Source organism: Prorops nasuta, unplaced genomic scaffold (genome assembly GCF_024137725.1).
Source record: "Prorops nasuta isolate Cenicafe-Biocafe unplaced genomic scaffold, Cenicafe_Pnas_1.2 PNAS00010, whole genome shotgun sequence".
In the NCBI taxonomy this organism is placed as follows: Eukaryota; Metazoa; Arthropoda; class Insecta; order Hymenoptera; family Bethylidae; genus Prorops; species Prorops nasuta.
Window position 1 is genome coordinate 1870778 of NW_027116807.1, and position 20309 is coordinate 1891086.

General features: G+C 40.8%; 1 protein-coding gene across 11 annotated transcripts in view; it reads right to left on the reverse strand.

Annotated features, from left to right (window-relative positions):
- Positions 1 to 3326: 3326 nt before the first annotated feature.
- Positions 3327 to 20309, reverse strand: part of Tlk (Tousled-like kinase) — a 45489-nt gene continuing 28506 nt past the window's right edge. For 3 of the 11 annotated variants that reach the window (XM_066733263.1, XM_066733268.1, XM_066733260.1), the window contains 13 exons: positions 8965 to 9055; positions 8526 to 8785; positions 8219 to 8440; positions 7391 to 7483; positions 6862 to 7323; positions 6566 to 6769; positions 6384 to 6475; positions 6148 to 6295; positions 5953 to 6064; positions 5739 to 5877; positions 5549 to 5660; positions 5362 to 5469; positions 3328 to 5280 (listed from right to left, as the gene is read on the reverse strand). In XM_066733263.1, coding sequence (XP_066589360.1) covers positions 5059 to 5280; positions 5362 to 5469; positions 5549 to 5660; positions 5739 to 5877; positions 5953 to 6064; positions 6148 to 6295; positions 6384 to 6475; positions 6566 to 6769; positions 6862 to 7323; positions 7391 to 7483; positions 8219 to 8440; positions 8526 to 8785; positions 8965 to 9055 — 2265 coding nt within the window. In that variant the 3' untranslated portion in view covers positions 3328 to 5058. The other 8 variants (XM_066733259.1, XM_066733258.1, XM_066733264.1 and 5 more) reach the window with 7 other exon arrangements.

Genomic DNA, 20309 nt, shown 5'->3' on the forward strand with positions numbered 1-20309 from the left:
TGCAAGTCTCTTTCGTTGTTTAAAAAAAAAAGAAAAATGGCGTCACGAACTCTTATGATTATTATAACGTTATTTTCATAATTTAATGGGCTTTAAATCTGCATGATTTAAAAATGTTATAAGCATTCTTTAGTATGTTAAAATAATTGAAGATTGGGGAAAAGTAAAGTTTCGCAAGTGCAAATTTGGCGATTGGTTTTTATAAAAAGGCGACCTTGTTTGCTCATGAAGCTGGTAATAGTAGACGCGTCGTGTAATGGCACCTAAGCTAAATGATATTCAGGGTTACTGAATTTTGAAGCTGAATTTATGCCGCGCGTTAACTTTACACGCCGCGCGTTGACTCTCCGCGCCGTCTAGTGGCACTTTTACGTCTTAGTTTTATTCGTTAAAATGGTTTTAATCTAATTTCCTGAATGTTTTGCGACTTGAACAATAATGAGTGTTTCCACGTGTATTTTATTAACAGACGAATTTCATTAATTTTTAAAAATCTAAGACATTATACAATGTTAAAACTTGCTAAAAACTTCTATGTGCATATAAACTGTATTTAACTTCTGCGAAGCAATAGTTTTTCACCTAAATTTGTCAGAATTTACGTGTGGTGAGATAGACATTTAAAATTGATCCCAATTTGCCGCATTCACGGATGTTAGTGACTATGTTGGATTCAATTTCTTAACGTTAACGACAAGGACATTAATCTACAATTACTGCATGTCAGTGCAACGGTTTAACCTTCGTGCAAATAATTTGTAGCCAATACATAAGAAATATTGAGTTAATGATCAATTTGATTCGTGCATAAATATCGATTAAGAAAACTATACATCTTTAAGTAGGACAAACAGAATCTCTGTAAAAATTACAGGATGTTAAAATATAATTTTTTGTATTTAAAGTAAATGAAACTTTGTAAGGATCCTATGATAATTGTAATCCTTTAAAAGACTAATAATAGTTTAGTGTTTTAAGCATTACACTTTTATTATTCTCATACTCGTATCATAATAAAATATTTAAAGATTTTCACTTTTCATTGTTTAAAACGTAAACCATCATTAATAATATAATTTAAAAAAAAAATTTCAATGTGATTTGAATTTCAGTATTTATACTTACCCATAAGTTCATTTTCTGCAACTCGATAACTTTCATACGATAATACAATAATTACTGTTCAATAGATCATGTAAAAAAATCTTTAGTTGAGAAAAACAGGACGGTGGATTGTAAATTACTGAATTCCTAATGGTCTCAAAAGACAAAAATACAGGCGATTTACAAAATTTGCAGACGCGCCGTTGTTGTAAACTTTATTAATGCCAAACATTAACATTGAGCAAAAATGCAAGAAACATAACATGATCATCAATGATTACGTATAATGATTATTGTTCGCGTATTTAATAAATAATGAAATCGTTTGATGTCTCATTCGAGATGTACGAGTATTTGCCTTTGTTTCTCTTCACTTACTTTCAAAACAACAGTTCAAATAATTTTCGATCAATTGTTAATTGTGTACAAATAGCTAAGTCATTGTCTCGAATGGGATAAAACCCTTCGTATTCTTTTTATCAAAGAAAGGGGGAAATATACATTATGATACGTGATTTATATTTAATTAATAAGTTTACTAATTTTAAATTATACACAAATACGTAATTTTATTGCTATAACGTTTTCATACACCGTCCTCGACGCAATTCCTATGCTGTGTTAATTATGAGGAAGATCGTGACTTATGCTGACACGCATGAGTGATAAAAAAGATTTGATGATGTTTAGTTTCTTTTTTTAAGTGTATCGCAAGGATTTTATACCTTCTTTTACAACTCCTCGATCACAGTAGAACCCCCGCCTTGTCTTTTCTTAACAAATACTCTTTTTGCACAATAAAAATGTATTACTGTCCAGTAAAACTTTGATACTTTTCAAAGGGGCCCATCCACCTATTCCTATTACATCTCTCATCTACTTTTATGTATAACAATAAAAATCCTTCTAAATTGGAAATAATAAATTGGCTAAAAACCGTCAAGTTTTGTTTACGTGCGTTCCAAAAGTGTCAATAAAAACATCTTGTCTTTAGATTCAGAACTTCTCACCGGTGCATGCAGTTTAGTAATACCTGGGTATTTCGGTATATACAAATGCAAAATTATCCTTATTATGAAATTATTTTGTGTTTATTTTGCTACCTTTCTTTCTCTTTTTCTGTACAAACGACTCGATACGATAAAAAAATTAGCAGGATAAATGCTTGTAAAGGTCCTTCGACCGAATTCCTATATAAACTGCTAGCAAAAGAAAATTTTTGTGCTTTTTGGCATCTAAGGTTTATTTTTATTTTTGTAATATTTTGCGAACGAAGCACGTACTACGTTTTAAAAATAAAAAGATAAATTCTGCAATCGCGTTTATAAATAAAAGGACAATGTGTCCGTCTCTGATTAGTTTTTCTCCTTCGGCATTTCTCTGCAAAAAGTAAGTTAAAGTAATTTTATAATTTTCTTTACTACCCACTAATCTTGCTGGAACTATAAAATTTGCTTCAGATTAAAAAAATCAACATGATTTTTTGCTTAACGTCCCTGAACTCTGAGAATTCATTTAAAAAAATTTGAAGGGATTTCAAATTTTTCCAATAACGTTTTATTGTATAATACTATCATTAGCATCGAAATATCCGACTGTAATCGACAATGGACATTTCTCAAGTACTGTGGTCTGCATTAATTTTGCTCGCGAAAATTTACGATCGAGATTTAGAAGGAGACAGAGCCTATTGTTTGAGTCAATGCTTATTCCATCACTCTCACTCTCTCTCTCCCTTTCTCTTTCTCTTCAATATAAATAAGTTTTAATGAGCAAATTCAATACAGAACACTTTACTCCCTCAGCGATTGACTAGTTGTTGCTTTTTGTTTAAGAGAAGAAAATATTTCACGTGTGCAGGAACTGCCGAAACTGAGCGATGTTTCTGATAGATTTTCCCATTAAAAAAAGAGAGCGAGAGACGAAAATAAAGGAACAGGAAAAAGAGGAACGGTTGGCATTTAAGATTATAGAAGCGATTGATCTAATCAGTAGAATCTGTTCAGACTTGTAATTGTATTCTCCTCTGATCAACACTTTTGCCAATCAAAAATTGGTATTGTACACACGAATCGCGTAACAATAGCCATACCCACACTTTTTTACCAACAAATTACAACAATTCTTTTCTTTTTTTAACACATCGTTTCAATATCTATCTCTCTACTTCTCTTTCTCTCTCTCTCTCCCTCTCCCCCCCCCCCCCTCTCTCTCTCTCTCTCTCTCTCTCTCTCTCACTCTCACTCACTCTTTCTCTCTCTATTTTTACTCCCAAAAGCTGCGGTTCGTCGACATATGCGACTATAATACAAAGCAAGGGCACTTCACAAAATAACTTAGTCTCCTATTTTCATAATTATCTATGTATAACGTACATATATATGTTTCCATATATATATGTATATATAAAACAAATTATGAGTAAAGAAATAATGATCAGGTCGGTACATTGTTACGAATCTTACCTTATAAAATATTACTGTTTCCTTTCTCTATCTTATCAACCTTGTTTTTTACGAAAGTGAGTTGAAATCGTTATCAGCGCGAGACTGAACAGAAGAAACTGATGGAGAACGATGAAATATGAAAAGATCCTGATTAATCCAGCGCCTGGGAGAAAATTTACCGATGTGAACAGCGAAAAAGGGGTGTGAGGGGGAGAGGGAGAATAATTAAAGTGTCGACGGACTACAAATTCTAATCAGTTCAGTTTTTTTTAACTTTGGGAGCATTTCGATTCACTCGATGTTCGTCGTCAAATTATTGGTAGAAGGAAAGCCTACTCATTTCACAGAATAGGAACAACCAACCAAACCTCCTCAAGTTTTGCGTGTGAGTGTCTGTTCTTTGTGTGATTGTCCGTGTGAATTTGCCCATGTGTACGTGTGAATGTTAATCGTTATTATTTATGATATAAGTAATAATGTTAATATTTGAATAAAGTAACATGATGCGTAATTAAATATTCATAGAATACTTAATTGCACGGAGGTCATGCGAGGATAGAGCCACCACAGTTGAATTTTCCACTGTCAATGCTGTCCTTTTTGTTTTTACACCATATATATATATTATATCGAATTTATTAGTATATATATATAGTATAAATATATACACGCACGCTAGTTTTAACAACCTTTCGATCACATTCATACATGCATACACGAACGTTAGAAGAGAGGAACGCTTTTCTTCATTTCAAGCAAAGTTTATTTTTTGCTATCACGACACAGCGTTGCCCGAATAGATCCCTCTAACTCCCTCCCCTACACAAACTCTCTCACTCTCTCTTATTATTTGAATTATTCACCGAATTAATCACTAAATTTCTTTAATTCCTCAAAACCACACTAACTCTCTTTTTCTCTCTCTCTCTCTCACACACACACACACACACACACGCACACACACTTTTTGACATACAATCCCTCGTTCTCCTCACTTCTCTTTAGTCTAAAACTTCACTTTTTCAATTAAATTCACAATGACTTATCACATATTTAACTGTCTCTCTCTCTCCCTCTCTATTTCTTTCTCTCTCTCACTCTCTCATTTCATTTAAACACTATTATCAAGTCAGCCCACTGTTCGATACAAGGAACGATAATACAATTGAATATTTGACGAACACAACATTTTTTGTCATGCTGAATAATGGTAGGTGAATCTGCTGTAGAAAGTAGGTAAGACGCTTTCAGGTCTTGCACTGTTTCTTTCTTCATTTTCAAACATCCTGTGTAGTCGAGCTGTAAGTATAGTTGTGGCGGTGGTGTGGTGGTAGTGGTAGTTACGGTAGTAGTAATGGTAGTTGTGAGATGGTGATAGTATCCGGTTTAGTATTTACAATTGGTTATAGCAATCGTTATTTTCCTAGGATGAAATGTGGTGCGCAGTTCAGTGTTCTCAAGATTTGGCATGTAGTATCTCGAAGATCTCGTCCGTAGTCTTTATCCACTACGAACTGCTGGACGCATTCATACCACTAAACATGCCAGTGGTAAACGAGGTCTGTTGTTGCTGCTGCTGCTGGATCTGCTGTTGTTGCTGCTGCTGCTGCTGACTATTTGCTTGGCGGCCGTGTTTTGGCACTGGAGGTTGCAAATATTCGTGTCTAGCTAGTGTCAATACATCTATACGTTCCTCTTTTCTATACGCTAGACAGCTTCTTATGAAACTCTGAAACAATCATTAATTCGTCATTTTTGGATATTAAAATTTCACATTCTTCAAGTATATAATGTAGGTATAACAGTTTACCTTAGCTTCGTTGCTAACAGTTGGCTTATTTGCAAATTGAACTTCTGTAGCTTTTAAAATTGTATTTTCTTCTAAAATTGTAGCTTGCGACTGATTGTGTCCAAAAGGCTGTTGAGAGAATATTAATTTGATAGTGCATGTAAAGAAATAAAAGCTCTTATACATTAAGTATAAATATTAAACATACCTTCTTGCCATACAGACATTGATAAAATATAACTCCCACGCTCCATACATCAACTTTTGATGATATTTTCGGAGGGTTCTTACCAACGACGAAACATTCGGGTGGTAAATACCTAATGATTGATATTTGTTATTATTATATTTTTTTAAGGATGTTTTATAGTATATAATTAATAAATGATTTTACGTACCAATAAGTACCGGCACCCTGGGAAGTTAAGTCCATTCCATGGTCCGGATTATAATTCTCCTCATCCATGACTTTACTCAATCCAAAGTCTGTGATTTTTATTTCACCGCAAACGTTGCCCTCTGTTAGCAATATATTCCCTAAAGAAAGAATTGAATTTTTACATGTGCATCAACAAATTTGTTGTCAAAAGAAGTTTAAACAATAAAGCGTACCTGGCTTTAAATCATAATGTATGACTGGAGGTTTTATTTCATTGAGGTATTTTAACGCAGAAACAACTTGCATAACAATAGACCTTGCTTCTCTTTCAGGAATAGTCTTATGCTGAAATAATATATTTTAATAAATTATTTATATAAAGACACTGATTTAAACTTAGTCGAATAAATCGTTTAAAATCTTAATACCTGTTTTAGATAAAAATCTAAGTCATGGCCATCACAATATTCCAAAACAGTACAAAATGAATTTTGGTCAATTTCAAATACGTCATATAATTTGACAACTCGTGGATGATCGAGGGCTTTATGAATGTTGTATTCCCGAAGTGCATGCCTAAAAACCAATTAAACATGTAAAATATGGAAGAAACCTGTGATAAATCAATAATAGCATGGTAATATTAATTGACCAAGTTTCTCACTTTATATAATTAGCTTTTTTATCTTCTTTCCAGTCTTTATTCAATTGGTGCACCTTACAGGCCACGTAACGTTGTTCTTTTAAGTCAAAAGCCTTTTTGAAAAATAAAAAAAGCAATGTAATACGATAATAGGAGAATTGCTGAAAGTTAGCATTATTAGAAAATAAAAATAGAATCCAAACCTTATGGACTTCGCTAAAACCACCCTTTCCTAATAACATTAATAAAAGGTAACGTTCATTTAGTACAGGATGGGAATTGAATCTGGATTGGTCCTCATTGTGAATACGTTTCAACTCCCTGATGTGCAAGTTTCTTTCCCTCTCAAGCTTCTCCATTTCCAGCTGCAAGTCAGCGTCTTCCTTTTTTAACGCGCTTTGCCGCAACTAGTACGTAATAAATAAATTTTCATGACTCGGAAAATAAATTACGATTTAACTTAAAAAAACTTGTTTAAAATCATTATCTGTTACTTTACCTTGAGTATTTCGTCAGCTTCATAATACTCCTGCCACGTGTAGGATCCAGGTACCGCATCTGGCTTTAAAAATGTAGCTTCTGTACCATTATGCAAGGAAGGTTGCGGTTGGCTACGTTTCCTGCCAGTTTCATTATTCGATGGCCTCTTCTTCAGCAACATTTTTTTCTGCCTATCAATCTCTTCCCTTTCGGTTGTGATTTCTTCCTGCCGTCGTGCTAACTCTTGAAACGCGTAACCGTCAGTCCAATTCTCTTGGAACGTCGCACCCACCCTCTGTGTCACAAATTGTCCCAATCTCAGTCTATTTTGCATACACTTTTGCCTAGCCTCCTTTTTTTCTATGTTTGATTTTTCTTTTAATAACTTCTTTACAACGTCTATACACTTATTTATATGTGATCTGTGCTGCTTGATCATTTCTTGTTGACTACTAATCGTCTGCCTAAGATCCTCTGTTGTCTGAAAAAATGAAATATCCAATGAGTTACTTGAGCCTTAAAAAAAATTAATTTTAATCATTACGTACTCTTTTCAACTCGTCGATCTTATTATTACGCGACTCCAAATCCGAAGAGGCTTGAGTTTCAAATTCCTGTATTCTCTGGCAAGTAAGCTCCGTCTGAAATATACAACATATTGGTATCTTAATTTACTGTTGTGACAATTTCAGCAACAACTGATACATTTGTCAACACATCTTATAAATACAAGAAACCTTGTACCACCAATTTAAATATAATAGCTACAAGATTAATATTTTCCATGCTCGCGCGAAATATAAGTGTAATAAAGAATCCTGTTAAGACTCTAATCACTAAGAATATATACTATACAAAATATTGGCTATGTTACGCATAACCCAAATTATAGGCAGGACACAAAGATTGAGAATAGGCAGCAAGGAAAACACCAAAAATGTATGCATTGATCAAGGTATGAATCGATAAGATAATTTAGTTGCATTAATGAGATATGAAAAACTGGTGATTTTATCAAATTTACCAAAAAAAAATAAAAAGGTAGGGGTAGAATCTCTAAAATTTATAATTACAAACATTCATGATCTTAATTTTGCAGTTAACGGAAATTATATAATAAAAGGTATCACTGATAGATGTATTAAAAGCAGGTTCATTTTAAGAGAGAGTGCTGTTACAAGGTAGCCTGCATTTGCATGGTAACAAATGGATACAGTGCTACAATCTGGTCGATCAAAAAATATCAAAACATACTGCAAACATTTGACAAGAAGAGCCCATTACAAATTCAGTGAATACAACTTTTATAACTCAAATATCAAAGTTTTGGGTTCTCATAAAATGATTGCAGTAATGCCCATATTTTGCTTGCTTACATTTGGGGTGTTAGTCTTCGCTTGCCTGACCTGGCTTGTCCTATTGAGGTTGGTAGGCCTTACCTGCACCTGCTTGCTGACCATAGAGCCTGCAGGTTGTGTCGTGGCTGGTGGAGGTTGAGGGTGAGGTCTTGGAGGTTGCATCAGCGAAGAAAATTCTCCTGCTGATGAATTAGGAGTTGTTACTTGAGGTGAGAGTAGCTGTTGGGGAGATGGTGGATACTGCGAACATAATGAATTTCATCATTTATAAAATCAAAAGCATAAATAGAAAGCTAAAGCAATGAAAAATGAAGGCTCTACTGACCATAGGGTAACCTTGTTGAGGAGAGGGGCTTTTTGCTCCGCCGTGCCTAATTGGACTACTGCCTAAGTGATGCTTTGGAAAGTACTCGTTGATCTTCTTATTATCAAGGGTAGCAATCGATCTCGCTCCTTTGCTCCCTACAGGAACCAGAGTTCCTCCACCTCCATCATCAGCCTTACGTTTTCTCTTTCTTTCGGAAGAAGTCCTAGGTACTTTTTCTGGAGTGTTTGGATCCACCTCCTTATCACTATGCGATGAGCCTATAAATTCATGGTAATCTCATTACACATATTATTTAGTCGTGCTATCTATATCATAAACAACATGTCACATCTATATTACTAGCATCACTTATGACACTGAACGTGTTACTACATTGAAATCTCATACAGACTTTCCTTCAGGATAGAAAGCTGGCACTCAGGCTATTTAGACTTACCAGTGCTCATGTTCGAGTCTTGACTATGAACTGACTGACCAGAGTTTACAGTTGATTGGGGTGCCATCTGAATTTGTGACCCAGCAGACATCTGTAAAAAAAGAGATTCACTTAAAACTCATTCACAGGTGGGTAGGAAGATGTTGAAACACTAAACAGAAACTAAAATGAAAGGATTACAGTAGAGAAGGAGAAAAAAGAAAAGGGACGAGATATATATGCAAAGCAGGCATGAGAAGAAAAGGACACAGGTACACTACAAACCTAAAAAGCTGATGGAATTACTGCATTTTGGCACAAAAATCGCATAATGTTCGTCAAAATAACTGGCGAGATTCACACTAGTGAATACAGGAAAAATAACTACGAGGCCACACCGTGTGTGTGTGTGCATGGATGTATGTGTATATGTGAACGTCGCGAAAAACACGAAAACGAAGAGCAGAGAGTTTCTTTATCTCTTTCTTTCTCTGGCCTGTCGCGCGAAACTATGCAAAAGAGGTTACTCCGTGGAAATGCCACCGGCTTGGGCAAATATCGTTTGGGGAAAATCGCATATTGGCTAAAAAGGTCTGATTTACCGTGAGCCCTAGAGCGATAGAGACAAAGCTATGGGGAATAAGTGCGGGGGAGGGGGTAAGTACGGAGGGGAAAGAGAAAGAGAGAGCGAGAAATGTAGAGGATTGGTGAAAGAGAGAGAGACAGAGCTAGGGGAACGGGAAAGGATAGAATGAAAAAGCAAAAGACAGACAGAAAGAGAGAAAAGGGAGGGAGAGAGAGAGAGAAAAATGACACCTTCCAAAACAGCCTATGGTGGAGCCCCATAGTCGTGCTTGCTGTTCGAGCCAATTGACCGTTTGACAAGCATAAGCACTGATTCGCGTGGAATTAACGGAGGAAAGTCAATAGCACTGTGCGTGGAAAATACACGATATATGTTTAGTAGAGCTAGAGGAATCACGACAAAATGGAGGACCCTAGGAGATCGGAGGGGGACGGCGGTGGTACGTCGTGACGGTAAAGGGGAGGGGGGGGGGAATGAGAGGAGAGGCGATGAGTGGGTTGGAGGGGAAAGGAGCGAGTTGGTAAAACAGAGAGAGAGAGATGGCGAGGGGGTGGGAGGTAAGAACTCGATGGCGGAGGAGTGGTTGTCGGATTGAGTTGAGTTGAGAAGCACGGACGCGCACCGCGAGGGGGCAGTTTTACTCCGGAGCCACTTTGCTGCTTCTCACTGCTTTCCTTCTGAACTCTGGCCAGGCCAGGTCGTCGCGCTTATTGTCAGAGAGGAGAGACTGCGTTCGAAAATTCACTCGTTTGCTACCTCGAATTCCAGAGCAGCTTGCCAATCTACCCCCTCCCTGCTACGCTGGCTCTTCCCCCTCCTCCTCCTCTATCTACTCTTTCTCCCTCTCTTTCATCAGTCCTTTCCCCATCCACCCCTCTTGCTCATCCATCCCTCCTTTGACTTTATTTCATTCATTTTGCACGCGATACAATTTGCGCTGCTTCCTTCGGAAATTTTTCTACGCCTAATTTAATTTATAAGCACGTATAATTTTTTTTGCATTACTCGTTCGTCGCACATCGGATTGAAAGACGTCTAGGCAGTTTTGGACAAATCGGATCGATCGATCGAGTTTTTGCCTGAATACAGCATCTGGACAAATTTCCGACAAGAACTCTCCGTTGACGTAAGTCGGCAACAAGAGAATGTGCGGTCAGACTGCAAGTTCGTCAAAGAAATAAAACTCTAGAGATAAGAAACTGGCCTATAATTAAAAATCTGCAGGTTTGTATAGATGGGAAAACGGTGAATGATAAGCGAGGACGTAACTTGTGTAGCGAGTAAACACGATGAACAGAATTCTTGTTTCCATAGTAATTTTCTGTGGAGGAAATACAGAAATTGTCAGGTGTGAGAAATATTAAAACTGTGTAAATAAATTGGTATATTTCTTCGGTGTCCATTTGTACACAAGGTATAAAGAGATTGTGGGAAAGTGTATTAAGAAATACAGGATAATGGAACCTAAATTAGACCGCGCGGGCTCTTAGGGGAGCAAAGTGGACAAATTGTTGAGATTTCGGTAGAATTTGTGGGTCAACTGGAGGGAAATTGATTTATCCGGATTTTTCGTGCAAGTGGCGAGACCTTTGGCTAGCATCAGCGATGAATTAAGCGCGCTCTTATTATTATCGGCGGCGTGTCAGCCACGTTTACTCCGGTGGCCGCGGTTAAGAACCCGGATTAATGCTAAGTCCTCATGGACGTAGAGCCACGAGTTTGCGCGTTCGCAAGCGCCGGAACGCACACGTTTAAATTCCACGCTCCCCGTCAGTGACGTGACACGCTATCCGCGATTAAAGCCACCGTGAAACTTTGCAAACATGGATGCCGAGTGAAAAAAAAGCACACAAACCATCTCTGCCTTAAACCTTCCTCAGCATTGTATTTTTAGAATTCGACGTTCATGATTTATTTTTATTAGTGTAGCGGTACTTGTTATTAAATTTTCCCGAGTGGATCATTAATTTTTCAATGTATCTCGACGTGAATCTCGAAGGGTGAAAATTCTTGGAAAAATACACTTGTCGCATCGAGGAAGAACCAATTACTGGCAGTGGCTCATGAAATTGAAAGGTCCCAAAGATGGGACGTTGGGCGGATTCGAGACGATACTCTTGGAATGAGTCATAAATGAAGTATAAAAAGAGAGAATGATAATTCTTAATGAAGCAGAGGTGATATAAGACGTAGAAAAACATACCTATATAAATTTAATTTTCATTTCATCAAATTGTTAACATCCCATTACGCCGATCGATAAAGCGATGCTCTAGTCTATCGGTTGGATATTTCAAGTCCGCCTTCAACATTGTTACAGCACAATGCAATTTCGCACGAAGCAGCGTAGTAGAGAGTAGTTCCTTTTCACTGTTTGACATTTAGAAATTCGTGCACTCGACACTTATCAACCAAGCACTCGCATATCACTTTGCCAGCAGCCACTTTATCCAAAGAGTACACTATACATATACATATATATATATATATACAATCCCGCAATTTCACTAGCAGACGAATTTCACCATGTTCCCACGTAAAAATTTCCATCGCCCATCAATTCATCGCAGACCACGAACCATTCACTCACGAGACTCTCTCATCCACAGTTCTGTAACAACGGACTAATAATCGTACAAGGATATCTACAAACCTTGCTATAAAAACCGTGAAATTAACATTAGAAAATAGTACTGAAGCACATCCGAGTAAAAACGAAGAATCGAGACTTGTATCGTTTAGATAAAAATCAGTGCGATAAGCTTGACCAAAATAATGATTGCCCTAATCGAGACCACCAATTAAACGATTCTACTTTTCCTAATGGGAATCGAAGCAAACGAGCAATAAGAATTCATCCAGGGTGGAAGATCGTAGATTAGTTTTAAGAAGAAAATAGTCAATCCTCGAGGAAATGGAAATTTTAGTTAGGAGTACTGTTAAGATTCGGCTGCTAGGATACAAGAAAATTTTGAAGAATCGCTTAAACAATGAGAGTTTAGAAATGGGTAGTCTGGGTAGGACAAGACGAAGCAGGCAAAGTGTGTAGACTGTTGGGAGGAAAGGTCGTAGGAAAGGAGGGAATTAGGGGTGAAGAAGAGGATGTGGATGGAGGGGGGGGGGGGGGGGGGGACAACGATGGTCGTAGGGTTTTGAGGCAGCTTTCAGCTACGGTTGTGCAGCACGGCACGGGGGCCGTTGGGACTAACCTAACTGTCGCGCAGGCTCGACCTGAACACACAAGAGAGATCCGCGAGAGCCACGCAGGTGGACGTACAGGGAGAGTAGTGTCAGGACACGAAACGTCGCGTCACATAACGTCACACACTCCGCGCTTAACCTCGAACCCACTCTGACTCATGGCGAGTCTTCTGGCCTTTAAATACGATATGTTGATACGCGCAGCATTATCTGCGATGATCTAACCTAAACTCGGTTCGACCGACTAGATGCTTCCAAATCAGTCTCAGCTATGACAAAGAAAACAATTCACCGGCCTATCTCTCTCTTCATATGAGCGATTCACCAACGAAGGATTCGGTTTGTTTACTCCCAGATATCGTTTCTTCCAAATTGCCCCTCTCCCCCTCCGCCCTCTTCCACGGAATACCAAACTCGATCGAGAATCGTACCTTTCCAACAACATTGAACAAAGCTCGCGTTTCGCTCAGCTTCCTCGATCGAAATATTCCACTATAGTTTACGAGGCAGAGTTTGTCAATCGCTCTCGAGTACTCGGATACACGCTGGAAGGATGCAGCTCTTGCGGAATACGAGAAGTTAGCGATCGACGAGTTTTTTTCCGAGGGGCTTTTGAGTGTTTTAAAGGATCTCTTTGGAATCTTCGAGGAGCGTTGGCTTCTGCGAAGTTTTCGATACTGAAGATTTTATGGAGCACGGGGCATTCGTCGGGATCGTGTTGAGCCGAGCACGCTTCGTCGGAGAGGACAGGAAACTTCCTTATCGATGGATCAGTGGCCATGCCCGGAACTGGGCTAGAGGGCCGGGATAGTTTCTTTCTCTTTCTCTCTCCCTCTCTATTGGCTCTCTACCCGGCGACGAACCGTTGCGCAGGGAAGAATCTACGCTTACACGTTCCACTGTACAGTGTACAGTCTCCGGACATCTGTACGTTCAACACACCCAAGCGAATCGTATACGTGTGCGTCCGTACATTCAGCGTTTCCCCGTGTATGCGTGTCTGGAAACACAAACGCTGCATGTGTGCGCAGTCTTATCTATGTCTCGTGTTTGTGTATTTGTATCCACGCGGATACACATGTATATATAGGTATCGTACACGCATCCTTGTACGTGTATCCTCAGATTCGACGTATATGCAGCTGCTATCCGTGCACCTCACACACAATTACAATCTCGAAGAGAACCAGGTCCTCCCTATATTTATACATTCTGGATTTACAAAAAGAACCCGAACGCGTCTTAGCCAGTGTTTTTCCATCCGCACGAGCACTGTTCACACAAAGAGGCTATAGTGTTTGACAGTGAGCCACCGTCCCTGCTAGAGAACGCGTGAAAACATCGGCGTGTTGGTTATTATAGTTATACTCCCCCCCCCCTCCCTCTCCTTTTCTCTCACCAATTTCTATGCGACACGAATGAAAACAAAAGGGAGGGAAGAAAGAAAGAGAATCGTAAAGAGACTCGTCTCTGTGAAAGAATCTTTGATCCTTTTTCTCTCTCTCGATCCGAATGGCAAGGAATTCGCAAAGTGCGTGGAAAACTCACTGGAAACATTAATGTGCAGTGTTTTTTTGTCGAGAGCCTGGATAGCGAATATCGTCCGTGCAGAGGGACGATTGTCGAAGCGAGTATGTGGAGCGTGGAAAGAGCGTCTAGATATTTTTTCCTGCACAATCCACAAAGCTGAAGAATTGTGTAGTGTTGGCACGCACACACGGACGCAGTGATGGAAGAGAGTCGTGTGGGTGTCCCAGGCGAGTTACAGGAGGAGTTGATGTATACTGGAGAGAGGAGAGGGTAGTAGAGGGGGAGGGGGTGGCTGGGAGCTGGAAGAAGCAAGAGGGAGAGGGAGAGAGAGGAGTCTGGTGAATCGACGTGTGCGTGTTTCTTCGTAGCTAACCCTGCGACCCAACTGCGGGTTCTGGTGCGTTAGAAACGCGAAAAGCCACGTTAAGCGAGAAACACGAGTATCGGTAACAAAGAGATTTTTCGTCCGTTGGAAGTAGTTATTTTTTTAATATATGTGTAAAACGCAGGTTTTTTTTTGCAGGAGAGAGAGAGGAGAATAATAGAGGGCATATTTTCTGTCATTACGACAGTCGTAAGCACACATTGATATCTAGTTTTATAACTTAGTCCTCTTACTGCATCCTACGTCGTACGATACGAGACGTACTACGCGTGTCGACAAGAAGAGGATTCCTGGCTTGCCTAAGATGCGGACACCTCGAATCCACGTCGAGAAGCAACGGTACACAGGGTCAACGGAGGATCGATAGAAAAACTTCTCCAGCAACCCTGAAGAAACGCACGGTGAAAAATTCGATTTCGCATATTTCAAACGAGTCATCCTATTCCGATCCTCCAACAGCAATTTTTAAAACAGAAAGCGCAAGAGGGGAAAAGACACTGAGTTGCATGGGAGAGCGTGGAACATCGACAAAGTTGTAGATGCGAACTGGGTTTAGGAGAGTATGGTTTGTAAAAATGGCAAGAAACTGTAGAGCAGTGGCGTAGGACGATCAGTCGTGGAGAAAAGTAAACATAGCGAAGAAACTCGGCGCAATCTCGTGGAATAAAAAGAAAACTATCCTACGGGACGCAAAAAGCTGAAGACCAAAGAGTTTTTCGGAATATCTTTGAAGGAGTATTTCTCGAAAGTGGAAAACTGAAGAATCACCAAAGGCCCGGCACAATCTCGTGTGACGAAAACGAAACTATACTGAGGAATACCATAAGAGAGGTCAACATTCGACGAGATTTTAAAATTATTCCACGAGGAATACTCGAAGAAAAACTGGTGGATTTGTGAGTCGTGGGACGAGAAAGTGTAAAGGGCAGTGGTGTAGGATGGCTGGTCGTGAATGGCCAGGTTGGGAGAAGAGGCAGCATCGCCGAAAAGCCCGGCGCAGTGTCGCCTAATCGAAACGGAACTATCCGAGTACCGTGGTTGGTGTTCGCACACTACTAGTAATTCTACCACACTGCTAGGTTACGGGCACCGATACTACGAATACTACTCGTGCTTCTGCTAGTGGTTGGCTGGGCGCGGGGTTTTTCATCTCTCCTCTACTCCCCTCTGTCTCTCAATATATCTCCTTCCCCCCTCACTCTCTCTCTCTCTCTCTCTCTCTCAATATATCTCCTCTCCCCCGCAGTAGCACCCAGCGTCGCTCTATGTACGGCAAATGAGCAAGGCGAGATTCCGAGATGCGGCAAAAGGTGTAACCTCCCCTTAATCCCCGCGTCTTCTCTCCTATCGCAAGAGGATAAGAGGGGGGAGGGGGGAGAGGGAGACGTTGGCTTCGTGAGAGGACACGATAGCGAGAGAGAGAGAGGGAGGGTACAAGGGACGAGAGGGCGAGGTTAGCAAGGGGGAGGAGAGGGGTGTAGTAGAGGGAAAAGAGAGACGGAGGGAGAGAAAGCATATGAGACATTCCTCCGACGAACGAGTTTCGACCGAGTGTTGGTGCGAGTGAACCGCTAAAATCAATGTGGCAAAGTGTAGTTGTGCCACACTATGGTGTGCAAAGGGTGTTATTGCACCCTCTTTTCCATACGTGGATACCTCGTCGACGGTCTCCACCTTTCTGCACCTTTCTCCTCTTCCCCCCCTTTCCACCATATATTCGAAAAATCAACCAACGATAGAAATATTTATACGACTTTATTTTTAACGAAGGAAAATCTTAAGCAATGATAGACACCTTAATTAACACTTTTATTTCTATCTACTAATCGAGATGTTATCGCCACATTCGTGTTAATAACAGCTGATTCGTTTCTCGTTAATTATGCTTCGATCAATCCGAGCGGTCGTCGTCGACACTTAAACTCATAGCCGAGTCCAATTAATTTTAATTAAAATGCTTGAAATATTGGGTGCTTTTTTCTGGTCGAATTGATACTTATTTGGAAGCAGACGGTGGTGTAGGGTCTTGGTGTATGATTTTGTATTGGTGAGATAAGGTTGAGAAGGAAGATTAAATATATATAGAGAGAGGGAGGGGGGGGGGGGGGAGAACGGGTGTAGCACATGCAAGAAGGAAAAGTTGGAAAAATGGAAGGTTTGGCCGGATTCGGGCGTGTGGCTTTCTCGGTCAGCGTCGGTTTACGTGGCTCAGAGGGAAGAGAGACATGGAAAGGGCAGAGCAGAGAGGGCAGAGCAGCGCCTGTCTTTCGTTTTGCCCATAGGAGAAGAAGACCGGAGAGAGGAGAGCACCCTTGCGGTGATTTCGCACGTTACAGCCCTGTCCAAGCTGCCGCGAGTGGGAGCTTTTCAATTAAACGACACAAAAGCTCAGCAGCTTCAACGCCAACCATGTCATTCGTCCATTAAAAATACTCCACGCTTCCCCCACTCTTCCAATTTCTCTTTTATCAACGAGCCCAACTCCTCTACCGTCTTCGATTAAAAATATTAAAAATGCCATTCTAGGAAATCTAAATATTTCACATTTATTTGCCTCCTTTATTATTTATATTGTAATATATTTTAATATAAAATATTTTTTATGGATTGATTTTTCGCGAATTCGATTGATGCTAAAATTATTGACAAATAAAATTTATGCACAGCGTCGATTTGTGGCGAGCTGTACATTTAAATGGAAGCCCCCAGTCGCGTGCTTCGACAACGGTGTACGGTTGGAGGGGGGAGAATGAGAGGTGGGGGGAGAGGTCGTTTAGTGAGTCGCGCGATTCTAGAATGACGGTGGTGGTGGGAGCTGTCGGGTTCGAGAAATAATACTGGCTACCAGCCGAGCATAACCGCTCCGCTTTTCAAACGAGTAACACCTTCTCGAAATCGCTCAAAATTTTTTGCATAATTTCCGTATATTTAACTGAATTTTTATTCCCAAATAAGTCCAAATATATGTTGCAACTCTTCAAATATCAACGAACGTACATTTCATTTATTCCGAAATCTGTGCTTGAAAATTGTGATTTTCGGTAAAATGTTGATTTGCTTAAAGTGCTGGAATAAAGAATTATCGTAACTCGAGCAGTGAATTTTGTGAGATTTTAGTGTGGTTCTCGATTTTTCTATCGTTCCAATTATTCCCAATTGTTCGTATTGTTGCAATTAGCAACGGTTTGTATCAATAAATTAAATTGCAAAACGTGTAACTTTTTCAATGTTTCGTATCCTTAAAAACATCAGAAATGTAGTTACCAATCCAACGAGTGATAAAAACATGTCACGTGTCTAACCGGAAGCTGTCAGTTCTCTCGCCGAACCGTAAAATTCTCAAATATTAACCCTTGCACGATTAAAAAGCTGACAGAGATTTACAACTTCAATAAATGAAGTAGTTTGACATGCTTTAAATAAACGCGTTGAAAGGGAAGGATATAAATGGAGATGATGAAATGGGTTTGGTATAGTGTTGATGAAATGGCGTTTGGATAAACGGATAAAAATCGCGAGACGTTGGGGAGAGAGGCATTTTATGTTACAGGTCTTTTTCGAGTAATCGCTGTGGTTCTCTGTCGTATCGACCGTGCGTGGCCGCACCGGGATTCGAGGCTCGCAACGTCAACAAAAAGGGCGGTGACAAACGTCGCCATTGCTCGGCGTCTACCTGTGTACATTTTTTAAAGTCGACAGTGGCTTCTTTCGCATTGTTCCAAGTATCGAAAATCACGAGAATCGATTTGACCCAAGTAAGAAATGATTTTAGGTTTTCAGAGACGTTCCAAGAATATACATGGAACATAAACGGTACAGCACAGTTGTTTGTTTATTTCACTCGTTATTTAGCGAGGCTTATCGATGCGAAACGCAAAGGGCAACACCGCTAAGATATTTCGGAGGCTGTGACAACGTCGCATCGATGACGCACTTTACCTCTCTCTTTCTTTCCCTGTATTCCTATCTCTCTCGCACTGTTTTATTCGTCTCTCCCCCCACCCCGAATTTTCTGCTTCGCTCGCGCAAGAGTCCCGTCGATTCGGCACTGTTTTCGAAGGCAGTCGAGAATCTCGCAACTGTTTTCTCGAAGGTCGAAGCCTGCAATCATTTCCACGCGATGATGCCATTTTTGCCCTGGGACCGCTCACGTTGCTTACTCACCCGACTTGCCTGATTTGATAAGCCACTTACACCAACGACGCCATAAAATCGCTCGGCATACTCTACGCGGCTCAATTGTTCCGATGTCGCCTTTCATCTATGCAAACATGCTATTTTTTCATTCTCCCGTTCGGCTCCCGTCGCAGTATTAAGGGGGATAGTTAACGAGTCTACCGATCGCTTGAAAATCGACGTAATAGAAAACGGTGGAACAGCGCGTGATTACGTGGCAAAGTGGAATGTGCGATTAGAAATTTTAATGCAACGAAACGATTGTTTCTCGTTGGATGAAATGACACGGCAAGGTCTAGGCTCTGATCCTCGACGGGCCACTAGCGTCCATTGCCAGTGGAGTCACGTGTTCCGATCACGTCACTTTAAAATACGTGTATATATATATATATATATAAAGACGTAAGAGAGGTATTTCAGGACGATTACGAGACGATACACGCAAAGGAAAAATTGAGTTTCGGACGTCGATGAAGAATCAGGCTTGTGGGGGAAGAAGAACGGTGGGATGTATACAAAAACTGGACAGTGGAGAGAAATTGAGCACGTGCCGTTTATGCTAGACGAGAATCGTAAAATTCATAGAGGGAAGAAACGTGGGGGACGTTCCTAGACCTTGCAATGCCATTCGATCGTTGAGACGTCGACGGAGATACCGAGGTGAGGAAAGAGGAGGAGAGGAGGTAGGTGTATAAAGTGTAAAGGAAAGCAAAGCTAAGCGTGCCTTAACGGCAACGCAGCAGCTTGCCCTCCAATTTCCCCTCTCCGCGCCCCACCATCGCTCCACGGCGCCCCCACCACTAGCAGCGCCCCCCCAACGAGCCACCAATTCGTCGCACGCTCATTAGCCCGGTGTTCGCTTCCCCTACACCCGTTGGCCCCCCACCAGTGACTGAACTCGGCGGGGTGGTGGTGGGGGGGGGGGGGGGGGGGGGACGATCAGCTGGTCGACCACGCGGCGTTGCCTCGTTGTATCCTCTCTCGCTCTCCGCTCTACTCGTTCTCCACGACGAAACCTCCGTCTGGTTTGTTGATATTCCGAGTCTGCGCCTTTCAAGCCTGAACCACGCGGTTTTCTGTGTACGTTCGGTTCTAGCGGCGCGCGCAGCCTCACCACGTGTCCGGTAGGTTAGGTAAGGCAGCAGAAACACCGCCGGTGCGTTCCGCGCTCGCGATGCACGGTGTGTGTGCCGGTAACGCAAGGACGCTGTTGCAGTCAGGCTAATTCAACGAACGTTCAACGAGAGACGCGAACCAATTTTTTCCCTCCGTACCTCCTCGCCTTCCTCCTCATCATACCTATCATAGAGGCCTCCCCCCTCCCACCAGATCTCTCTTCACCCATCGCAAAACCAAATAACCATCAGCCACGTGGTACGTTGACCTACTTACGCGACCCAATTCTACCGTTTCCTTCGATCGCTCGTTACATCTTCTGTTCCAATAAATTTCAACGTCCGTAAATCTCGGCGCACTATAAACAACGTA